General features: G+C 44.2%; 1 protein-coding gene across 1 annotated transcript in view; it reads right to left on the bottom strand.

Moving 5' to 3' along the window:
• Window positions 1–377: 377 nt before the first annotated feature.
• The window catches only part of rnf19b (ring finger protein 19B), a 29547-nt gene continuing 17413 nt past the window's right edge, over window positions 378–12511 (bottom strand). Inside the window, exons 3-10 of the mRNA XM_083776278.1 lie at window positions 9951–10150; window positions 7385–7529; window positions 6635–6797; window positions 3793–3907; window positions 3439–3579; window positions 3087–3276; window positions 2810–2944; window positions 378–2606 (exon numbers count right to left, since the gene is read on the bottom strand). Coding sequence (XP_083632404.1) covers window positions 2144–2606; window positions 2810–2944; window positions 3087–3276; window positions 3439–3579; window positions 3793–3907; window positions 6635–6797; window positions 7385–7529; window positions 9951–10150 — 1552 coding nt within the window. The 3' untranslated portion in view covers window positions 378–2143. The remainder of the gene's footprint in view (window positions 2607–2809; window positions 2945–3086; window positions 3277–3438; window positions 3580–3792; window positions 3908–6634; window positions 6798–7384; window positions 7530–9950; window positions 10151–12511) is intronic.

Raw genomic sequence — 12511 nt, 5'->3', positions numbered from 1 at the left:
AATAAAAACTTAAAAGCACAGATGTAATAAAAAGCTATGAACCTATTCCAGTTATTAAGTATGATTATGAAGAGCTGATCAGCATCAACAGGGGACGAGTTTAATTCCAAAGTGAGTTATCCACCATTTGGCATACAATACAGACACTTATGATTGATAGTGCAACATTAAAAATAATTTGACTACTTTTTTCTAAAAGACAGTACTAAGTCCTTGGTTCACACAAGAGTAACACTTTTATAGATAGGATTCTCTATATTTCAGAGTTATTAATTGATTAACTGCGTGGAATGACCCCCTCACCCCATCCACCCCCAACATGGATATGGATATAAAGCATTTTGGAAACAAACTCTGTTACATCCAATACAACAGGCTTTCTGGTAGTGGATTTATTTTGGTTGTACCACAGACAATTTTATGCAGTAAACACAGTAATAGCAATAAACAACAGACAGCAAAAAGATAGACATTTCAGATAAAGTGCACGAGTGCTCATTCAAAAATAAAAATCCAGTACGAACGTATACATTCATCAAGAATCCATTCGCTCCTCTATCTGTAAGCTTGTGGATTTTGTCTGTCTGACTTTTGCAGCTCTGTAACTAACAATTATTCAATCCTCTCTGCTCCACATGCTCGCACACAAAGACAAAGACAGACAACAACATTCAAGTGGGTCAGACCATTTGCCAGTTAGTGTTGGAAACTAAGTCAGTGTGTGTTGCGTTGGTCAAAAAGAAAGTTTCATCATTGCCACTGTCTGTAAGGCAGTCAGGTAGGCAGTCAAGTCAGCCATTTGCATGTGCAACTGGCTGTAGGTTGACTTCAGGTGTGGTCCTATCATCCGAGGCATACAAGAGCCTTGCAATAATGAAAGAGTTCTGACATTGTCAGCTGACTTCCTGAAACGTAGCTTAACCCATTAAGACCTGAAGCCGATTCTACAAATGCCTACTGAATATGTAGTTTTCTTACTTTTTCCAAATTGTTAATATAATATTCAATCAATCAATTTCAAGATTTTTTTTAAATGTACAGAAATAGTCAGCCTTCTGATTGGTCTCTGACTGACTAACCACCCTGGTTCCGCCTAGTTTATGTTGAATTTGCTTTTTAATGACACCAACTTTAAAATAAGAATTGAATGCACAGCATACTGAAATATTGATATGAATATTTCAATGGTAGTGGATGGAGAGAGAGGATTTTTGTCCAACCACGAAACGGCAACCAACTTGACAAAGGGTGAAAATGCAAAAATCTAAAATCACACAGATTTTAGGGTTAATTGCTGTATATTAAAAGCTCGGTGGACATATTTCATTTGACTTCAATAGAACAGAATAAATTAGATCATAATAGCAGTCCAGCATGATCATCACATTAACTGTCAGAACTCTGTCATTTTCACAGCTCAGCGAGCATGGGCTCTCTTTTCGAGGACATCTCCTTCTCTGTGCAGGACAAGTTAGATTCAAGTGCAGATATAACCTCCGCTAAGCCACAACGACTCTGTGCAAAACTACACTCTCACCTGTGTCACAGGAGCTCGCCGCACTTTGACACCTTCCACACACAAGACATAGTCATGCAGACTCATGCATACAGCAAATCATACCATTCAAGGTTCATTCAGATATAAATAGGAAATAAACAAGACAGAGTACAAGTCCACGCACATTCACACATTTCTTTACCCCCTCCCCCCTGTCTTTCGCTTCCGCAATACAAATCTTAGCATCATCGTAGTACTTTTACCCATCTAATTTCATACTTTATTTTTACCATATCTTGTGGCAAATTTGTACCTCTTGTTTGCTATTCTTTTTTGCTTAAGTAGCCAAGGCATTTTGCACCAAGAAGTAAACATAAAACATCATCTAAGAGGTAGAATCCTGAGAATAACCTCAGCGAGGATATTAACAGGTCAATAGAACGACAGATAAGACAGACTGACAGGTAAAAGTACATAAAGGCTGTCTGCGTGTAAGAAGGTTTTGGTAAGTGAATCGAGAAAAAAAAAGAACAAGAAACAAAAAAGTAAAACAAAATGAATCTATGAAACCGTGTGAAAGCTAATACATGGAATTGTCGGGGAGTTTCTTTTGTTTTGTGCAATCCTGTGCAAGCCAGTGTTCTCTCAGACATAGAGGATTACGCTGCTGTCTGCTGGACAGTGAAGGCCTTCGGTGGAGGGGTTCAGCGCTCGGCAGGACGGGGGCTGCTGGGGCAGGGGCTGGTGGGAGGAGGACAGCGGGCGGCCGCTCTTCGGGTGAGGCGAGTCACAGTCGTCCGACGTCAGCTCGGCGATGTCATCCGACTGCGTGTCCGACATCTCCAGGTCGCTGCGGATGCTCTCCGGCTGAGCCAGGGTGACGTCGCGGAGACCCTCTCGGATGGATGCGCCCGGCGACAGGCCCAGCACGGAGCCGGACAACGCTACCCCGCCCCTCCTAGAGCTGCAGTCCAGAGGCTCCTCCCCTCCCGGGCTGTCTGCCATGGCGGCTGTGCCCGGAGGCGGGGTTAGGTCCTCTTCGCTGGTCAGGCAGAGGTGGCTGGGTTTGGCCTCAATGTCCACTTGAATCTCCAGGTTGGTGCACTCCCTGCGGAGGAACATGATGGAAGATTTTAACATGCTCAAGATTAAATCCGGTTATTATATGTAGTACAGTTGAATAAGGTATAGGGAAAGACAAGTTAGACACATTTATGTACTTCCTTAACACACACACACACACGCTGAGAAGTACATGGACAGAATGACCAAGCACAATAAACAAAACACAAAGCAGTGATGACTGCGTACCTGTCAGGTAGTGTGTAGGAGGAGATTATGGATCCGGCCATGCCTCTGGTGCTGGCACAGTCACTGCCTGCACCCAGGCTTCCGCACTCCCTCTGGGTTGACTCCTTAGCCAGCTCCCCTCCTTGCACCTCCAGCCTGGAAGGGAACAATACATGAAATGTCATCGTGAGTTGTTTCTTTCAGGCGCAAGAGATAGCATGTGGACACATGTCTTTGGAACCACGTCAACATCAGCCTACACCTATTCTATTTTATATTGAAATCTGTGTTTTGTTACCTGCTATATTTGCCGGTGCGGGCTCCCAGAGCACCCCCTGCCAGGGTGTTAAAGTGGGGAGTGTCCCCGAGGCCCCCTGGTGCCACAGAAAGGCCCTCGCTGGGGGAGGTGGTGCTCAGGCCGCTGGCCGCCCCATCCAGACTGCTCTCCCCGAGGCTGGGAGACTTGAGGGCACGCCACGCATCCGCCACTGAACCGAGAATGGTACAAAGAAAGATCATTCTATTTTAAATACATGCTTTATGCAAAGAATTTTGTACTCTCAAAAGTAGCAATGATTGCATTGGAAATAACACTAAATGTTAAAAGACATCCTCCACCCGTTTGCAAATGTGATGTTTGGTTTCCTCACCTGTGATTGGTCCATCATCCTCGTCAAAGTCTATCCGTACGCCCCGCCCCTTCCCCCGGCTCACACCACAGCCCCCACCTCTGCACAGAGAGATAGGCACCACCCCATAGACATATGCCAACATGATGGGTACACCAATACCTGGGAGAGAGAGAGAGAGAGAGAGAGGGGGGGGGGGGAGACAATGAGAGTATTTCATTTACTATTGATTGATATCTAAATAAATATTTTTTTTCTTCATTGTCAATTTAAAACAAACATTGAACTAAAAATAAACATTAAACCTGTATATAGGAAAATGAACCGATTAACAGGAAAAAAAGACAAGAGAACAGACAATGTGCTGCTCCTTACCGACGCTGACAGTTGCTATGACCGGAGCAGTGATGATGGACAAGGCCACGCCTCCTGTGATGGCCAGGTTCCTCCTGTGACGAGAGGTCTTCTTCAGCTCATAGTGGGCGTGGATCTGCAATAAAGAACAAGCATAAAGTGAACACAGCTGAACTGGACAACAGTAGTCTCGCCTTGCCAGACTGTTGGCTCCCACAATTTTCAAATGCTTCCGGTCATACAGTCTGGAGATAGATACAAATCACACCCGTGTGAAGTGAGTGTTGCAACTCCGTGCGGGGGTCCCCAGAACTGCCAGACCCACAAAAACACGCCCAGGGTGCCGTCCCGGTTCCGGCGAGCCGTCCCGCATCCGAAGCGGTCGAGAAATGACCGAAGTCCAGACTCATATCGTGGACAGAACGTGTGAGTGATCCCACGTGATCAGTCTGGCAATGCCAGGCTAAGAAGGAAGGAATGTTCGTGGTTGGTACCTTGCATGGCTTCCGCCGCAATCGGTGTATGAATGTGTGTGTGAATGGGTGAATGTAATGCACAATCTATGTAAAGCGCTATATAAATGCACCATTTACCATTTTCGGCTCTTTATTCAAATAATTTTACTAGGCTTCTTTCTTGTTGGTACCGCCCTGTAATGTAGTATGTGTCCTGAATAGGATGTAAATAATGTTTTATTTTAATTATTTTTCAGGCACCTTTAAAAGCTAATAAGATTCAAACAACATGAGCAACAAGCAGCCACGGTGTATGGGAGGATTACCTATTGTAACAGTCCAATTAGTTTAGTTGTTTATCCATGTTAAACAAATAACATCAAGCCAGAATCCAGTATGTCAAAACATGCAGTTCTACAAAGTATCCACAAGAGGGTGGTATATCAATGTACCATTAAAGGTCTTATTATACATCCAGTCTCAAAGATGTTTCACATGGAAAAGAAAAAACATAATAGAACCGATTGGCAATTGACAGGCAATTGAACAGCTCAGCAAATCACTGAAAAACTGCCTTCCTGCTATAACAGTTTGTGCAGATATTGATAGTCAAACCATCAAACAATCAGGAGAAGGGCACACACCTGTATTGATGAGGTACTGCTAACCTTGGTAAAGAAGTCTTAAAGTGAAGAAAAGGCTGAACACTCATAGCCACAATGAAGGATGATTTATTGAGTACTAAGTACCAACGCTTATCCTGCATCGTGACTATGAGTGTGCTGCCTTTTCTTCACTTTTAGAATACGTCACCTTACCGTCTATAAACCAAATTAACACCTTGTGTGGCATGCTGAAGTGAGTAATGTAAATTTCATTATGCTGAACATAACAGGAACCGAATGTCCTGACCTGTATTTCTAGGAAATTACAACAATGCTTCTCAACAATGGCTGACCTCAATGCCTGCCAGAAGCTGCCAACATCAATAGAAAGAAATACTTTCAGTGTCATTTGAAACATTGTAAATTGCAGGGAAGTGAAAGAGGTTTCCTTGTAAAGAACCAAAATTTGGCAACAAGTGCAGTGGCTTTCCACGTTATGAACTGCTGTAGACTACGAGTAGTCGAATGCCAGTGCTGCTGAGGCTGAAAGACCGACAGAATGCGAAGAAAGGAATTTATTACAGTAGGTGAGGTATGTCCCATTTATTTTTACCCTGCCCACATTAATCACATGAACCCTATAGCCTTCACATGTAATATGTGAACATTCATCAAAATAGGAAACATGTAGAAAGGACTGGACCATGGATAGACCCCTGGGGGAAGTATATAGGGTTAAAGGAGTAATTCACACAAAAAAAGAATGTTCTATCAATTACAAAGCCCTTGAAACCTTGAATTGCTTTTGTCGCATTCCTGACCCAATAATGTAATGACCAGTGAGACGATTTGAGTCTCCTACCGGTTTGGTCATCACAAATTCCCCACAGCGAGTCGCGATGTCCAGGTATGAATTTAGCCATCTGTTCCACTACCAGCACTGGCTGGCTGGATCATTTTTTTAAGATGAAAAACCAGACGACCCAATTCCCAACATTGTCTTTACTTGCGTAAGCACAGAAAATCCAAATTCACACTTGTATGTGGTTGTAAAAGGCATAAGTAGCCAAATGCTTGCTTTGCTTAGCAGAGGATATTGAGATGATATACTTATCCAGAACCAGCTCGTCACACTGCTCGACAGAGCGAATACACATGCTGCTCGAGGGAGTCTCCACTCACCACCAATGGTGCGAGCCATGGGAGTATGAAATTACTTTCATAGGCCCCGGGTCGGGTAGCTCTTCCGGAACAAGGTTTTTCGGCTCTCCATGTGTAGTATGAATGAGTGGGCTTAGAGAGTATTACGTTTTGACTAGAGAAGGTTATGTAAATCATATGTATTGGCAAACTTTCACGAAAGTTGGTGGGAAACCTGGGAATTATTAGTATGCTTCCCACAGAATAGAAATGTTTGGGTTGACATAGTAAAAGGTCAAGGTCACAGTACTCAAGGTCTACATTGAATGAGAGAAATCTGTTCAGAAGCGGGATCTACTGACATTGGAGCAGGGACACATATTGAAATGTATTAGGCTATTGTTGCACGTTACATGCATTTGTTACATACTGTACTGTATGTAACATCATGTTTGTCCAAGTGATGACAACATGCCACTGCCACACTACTTTTTGGTATGTTCACTGTCCACAGATTTGTCTCCATGAGTATGTACCATAATGTAATGCCTTTGTATACAGGTGCACAACCCCCCCAAAAAACTCTTTGACTTCAATAAAGATGATAAATAATGACGATGATAATGCTCATCATCAATACTACCATGGCTGCCGTTATCTCACCTTGCGCCCCACATAGACTGGAATGCCGATAACCATGGCAGGGACGGCGATGCCGGCGATGAGAGTGATGCCAACCGGAGCTCCTATCAGGGTGCCCAGCTGCCACAGGATCTTCTTCTTCCTGCTCCACGGCTTCTTCCCCCAGAATGTACAGCCTGATGGACTGGAGAGGAGGAGAGGAGAGAGAGACGTTGAAATAGAAGAATGGATCATTTACAGACGGAAGAGGAGAGTCTGTCGCTTCTTCCCCCAGAACGTACAGCCCGATGGACTGGTGAGGAGGAGAGGAGAGAGAGTGGTTGAAATAGAAGAATGGATAATTTACAGAAGGAAGAGGAGAGTCTGTTGCTTATTCAGCCTCAATACCTGGGAGGAGGCTGCCCTCCAGAGAGGCATGTGGAGTAGGATGGTCCATGAAAGCACAGCACAGCTATATAAAAGGATCTCCACTGTGCCGCAGAAGCAAAGAGGCAACTGAGAAAGGAGAGACCTAGCACCAAGACGGCTCCTCACACCACCACCACCCTCATGGCAACCATTCACATATCATGCACCCACTGCAATAGAGACTGTAGATTGTAGATCAAGGATCGGCCTCTACAGCCACCTGAAGACCCACAGACGACCAGGCCCACTGGCAGGAGGACAATCATACTCGTTTTGAGTGATCGCCGATGGTGTGTGTGTGTGTGTGTGTGTGTGTGTGTGTGTGCGCGCGCGCGTGCGTGCGCGTGCATGACGTGTTCCTACCTGAGGTAGTGCAGGTCAGAGATCTCCTTCATGCAGAGCCAGCAGAACTCACAGCCACAGACAGCGCAGGTCATGTGATTACAGCTGCCGTCGTTCATCTTGATGATGTAAGCGCCGCACCTGGGGCACGGCTTGATGTCATCGGCTGGGGACGGAAACAATTGAGGTGTCAGTCATTAAGAGATTCTTCATGATCAGCCAACACAGGGAAGCTAGCAGAACCTTCACTAAAAGAGCCGGGATCACGCTCCACACGTCCCAGACTCTTCTCCCTTCTGGCTCCAAAACTATGGAGTGAACAATGAACATCCCATTGCAATCAGAACTGCAGACTCACTCCCAATCTTCCGCCGTAGTCTGAAAACTCACCTCTTCAGACTCCATCTTAGCCCGTAGCACTTTTGTACCTCTATCGGACCTCTCTCCCAGAGAAGTCTTACTCGTTATGGTAATGAATCGGCTTATGAGTACAATTTGACAGAAAGCAAAGGACATGCATGGAATCCATTAAAACACAGTTTAAATGTTGGATTCCGGGAAAGTGAGCAGAATGACTGTAGCATATTTGGAGGTTTCTGTTAGTGTTTGTGTGCTTGCTATCCTGCTGACACAGCTCAACCACACTCTCGTTCCTTCACTCTCTCCCACACTCTTGCATTCCTTCTTTCCTTCATTTCTTCTCTTTCTCCTGCTCTTCCCTTCATTATTTATTTTGTCCCCCCCTCAGCCATGTCTCGTTCACCGCTGACTCCCTCCGATGATCTCTCGCATTTCCTTCGTCGTCCTCCCTTAACCCATTCTGACCTGAGATCAGATTCATACGAGGTTTCCACTGGACACACACTGGTCTGATCAACCCATTCTGACCTGAGATCAGATTCTAAAAATGTCAGTCGCTCTTCGATTTTTCAAAAATAGCAGACCTACAAGCTCGTATCGCGCCACTCGGTGGCGCGATATGAGCTTGTAGATCTGCTATTTTTCAATAGCTAAAGCATAACATGATGCCAACACCAAAATGGGTGCCCGGTCAGAATGGGTTAAGCCCAAACCACACCCAATGGGCAGAGAGTCGAGACGCAACAAAACGGTTTTAGTGTTCGTCCCACCGGTGTGATATGTCCTGTTGCACGCCGGGCATGGTGACGCATGTCGACGCAAGTCCACCCAAGTGATTCAATCAATTGGTTCAATTCAATGGTCGCTTGCAACTACATGCGTCTACTTGCAGCCGTTGTTTTGTTTTTGATTTGATATGGACATCACAATCACATTGCATGATTGTACAACCATCAGATGTATTGCTTAGTGTTTTAGTACAATTGCTAATTTTCACCCCCTGTAATTTGGTATATAGTCTTTTTTATTGGCCTAAAATATTGTCTATATACATATACATTCATGAATCCACTTGCTGACCGGCTGTCACTATTGAGCACATTTTTTATAGGGGTTTCTTGTGACCATACCATTAATATCCTATGGCAGGCAAAAATGGCAAACTTTCCTTTTGCTTTAAGTAGCATGTGACATGTCAAACTAGGGGGTTTCATGATTCTGAATACATTCCAAGCATTAGTTTTGCACAAAATACACTCCTTGGGCTAAAAGCAGCCATAGCCACTTGCCCAAAGGTGCCCAAAATGTGCTGACCTCATCACATTTCTGCGGCATGTCATGCGGCAACTCTGGGAGCTGACGGTAGGTGGGGCGCTCCACCATAGCCAGCGCTTTGAAAAGGAGATAGACTCCCACGTTGGGCTGATACCGACAATAAGCTGTTCGACCTATGAGTTCTCCCTCCCCCCTCTCTCTCCTCCTCCAACCCTCTCTCTGTCTCTCTAAAATATAGAGACAGCAATCATAAAACAGTCAGGACAGGCACACGACAGACGCACGCAGACGAATATAGTGACAGGCAGACAGACAGGGGACTGGTTTTGATTAACAGCTACCCTGCAAGTCAATAGCAGCCTATTATTATCAGACCCTCTGGATTATGGCTGGGAGACAGAGTGTGGATGATGCATTATTAAGACGGAGCAAGAGGGAGAGAGAGAGAGAGAGAGAGAGGTTGGCTGAGGACAGCCCAGAGGGTCCCATTTAATACATTTTAATCAAAGCTGGATTAAACACACTTGCTCGCACACACACACGCACGCACACGCAAACACAATCTGATACCCCAAGAGGTGCAAGGAGTGCTTTGACAAAATGAGGATATGTCAAGTCTCTCTATCTCTCTCTGTGTGTGTGTGTGTGTGTGTGTGTGTGTGTGTGTGTGTGTGTGTGTGTGTGTGTGTGTGTGTTGCTGTATTTTGGTGTGGCATGTGGTATGTGTGTGTATTTGGTTATGTACTTGTACTAATCTATTTATGTAAGTATTGTGTGTGTTTTGTGTGTGAGTGCACGTACGACGTGTGACATACGTGCATGTGTGCATGCAAGCTTGCCTGGTACATACATATTGCAATTGCATATTCGTGTATGTGTACTCTTAGGTATGTACTTGCACTTGTGTATTAGTGTATTAGTGCAGCTTGTATTAGTATTACAGTGCACTCACCAGGCCCTTGCTCCTGTGTGTAGCTAGGGGAGTGGTTGCTGTGCGTATGCAGGGACTGAGCCCTCTGCTGGCGTGCAGAGTCACAGGTCTGGTTGGGATGCCAGGCCTGCTTGCAGTGGTAGCAGAACTCTGCCCCACAGCCCTCCCTACGACACACCAGTCTGGGGCAGCTGGCACAGCCAGAGGCGATCACTGCAAATCTGTGACACACACACACACACACACACACACACACACACACACACACACACACACACACACACACACACACACAAAGGAAGGAAGGAAGGAAGGAAAGTTAAATCAATTCAGACATGACTAAATGACAATATTGAGAGAGGGAGATGCAGAAAAAGCTTAAATGATGTAATGCAGAAAAAGCTAAATTATATTACTGGGTGAACAGAGAAAGAAAGACAGGACAATTTGTGACAGAGAGAGAGAGAGAGAGAGAGAGAGAGACACAGAGAGAGAGAGAGAGAGAGAGTGAGAGAGAGATGAATTGATCGGGTAGTTAGAAGTAAAGTTAGAAGAGAGGTCAGAGACCATTTAGTAAACTGAGAGACAAGAGAGAGTATTCATTCTCTAATAACTCTGACCAATGCAGAGGGGGATGATAATCACCACCATGATGGAAGGCGGTCAACCACTTTCACTTTATTTATTTATTTATTTTTCTATATTGACGTTGTACTGAAGCAGCCTGTAACTATATTGACGTTGTACTGAAGCAGCCTGTAACTATATTGAAGTTGTACTGAAGCAGCCTGTAACTATATATATTGACGTTGTACTGAAGCAGTCTGTAACTATATTGACGTTGTATACTGAAGCAGCCTGTAACTATATTGACGTTGTACTGAAGCAGTCTGTAACTATATTGACGTTGTACTGAAGCAGCCTGTAACTATATTGAAGTTGTACTGAAGCAGACTGTAACTATATATATTGACGTTGTACTGAAGCAGTCTGTAACTATATTGACGTTGTATACTGAAGCAGCCTGTAACTATATTGACGTTGTACTGAAGCAGCCTGTAACTATATTGAAGTTGTACTGAAGCAGACTGTAACTATATATATTGACGTTGTACTGAAGCAGTCTGTAACTATATTGACGTTGTATACTGAAGCAGCCTGTAACTATATTGACGTTGTACTGAAGCTGTAACTATGCTGCTTTAATTCTGCAGCAGCTTTCTACACAACTGTTCACAGACAGGATGAAACAATGGTACTAGTGAACAATGACGTAATGCGTAAATAAACGGACACTGGGCATTTGTTTGCACTTCAAACATTCCTTGTCGGATAAAGCAGGTCTCAAACCAGGCGTGGCTTCCTGTGGCACTAATGGCCATTGCATTATCTCTACATCTCTGCTTTATACAACTGGTAGTTATGTATAGCAATGCTGTCACAGGGAAAGGCCAAAACTGTGTGTGTGTGTGTGTGTGTGTGTGTGTGTGTGTGTGTGTGTGTGTGTGTGCGCGTGCGCGTGCGTGCGTGTGTGCGCGCGTGTATTTTCTCTGGTAACCGAGGGGACCTGTTGAGGTACGAAGCAGAAGGAGGCACAACACAGGTTACTCCGGCAACCTACACAGTAAAATACAGAGTGTTCCTTTTCTGTGACACTCACAGGTGAATTTTCAACCTCAATCAGAATTTTACTGGATGGGTAAGAACATTCCACATCCAAGCTGTGTCCGCAAATGGTGGATATTTCCAACACGGCAGAGAGAGAGAGAGAGAGAGAGAGAGAGAGAGAGAGAGAGAGAGAGAAAGAGAGACACAGAGAGAAGGAGACAAGAGACAGAGAGTGAGCGAGAAGGCATAATGGTGTGTGAGAAAGGGCAGGGAGGTTACTGTGGAGAGAGAAGGAGCAACAGACAGAGACAGAAAGACAAAGACAAAGGAGAGAAGAGGAGGAGAGACGCAGGGTGCACATGTAAACAGAGCTGCTACCTTTAGTTTAAACGCATTTTATAGCTGAGGCTTTTTCGTACACAAATTCAATAGTTTGGAGATTTTCAGGGTTAGGGTTTTTGCTATTTGTCCCAAAGTGAACGGAAAAGATTGGTGCTATTTGTTTCATAAAGCTTTATACCCTGTAGTGCTGCAAAAATAATCGAAAAAAGATCGAGATCTAGATTCAGACACCTATGCAATCTCATTTTGTGAAGAATCGTGCAGCACTGCTGTCCAGTTAATTTTAGTTACACTTGTGATTTTTATAAATATTCTCATGGAAAGAAAATTGTGAGAGACTTGTGTCCTCAGTTCTTGTGGAGGAAAATCGAGACATTTTGAGCAAGAATCGCACAGCACTAATACCCTGTATTGTGTCTCATTTCATCTAGCCAAATGATAATAACGATAATAATGGAAAATGCACTATAGGTTAATTATAATTTCCTATAGAATTTAATGTTTATTTAATTCCATCATGCCCATATGATCAGCATGATAAGGTCATACCACGCTACCACGCTATACAAAGAAATAGATGGTGCTACCTAATTTGTGGTGGCGCTACCAACTGAAAAGGTTGGTGGCACCAG

This window comes from Protomyctophum parallelum (genome assembly GCF_964188405.1).
Source record: "Protomyctophum parallelum genome assembly, chromosome: 1".
NCBI lineage: Eukaryota > Metazoa > Chordata > Actinopteri > Myctophiformes > Myctophidae > Protomyctophum > Protomyctophum parallelum.
Note: the sequence above shows the minus strand (reverse complement) of the source record. Positions and strands in the feature narration are given on the sequence as shown.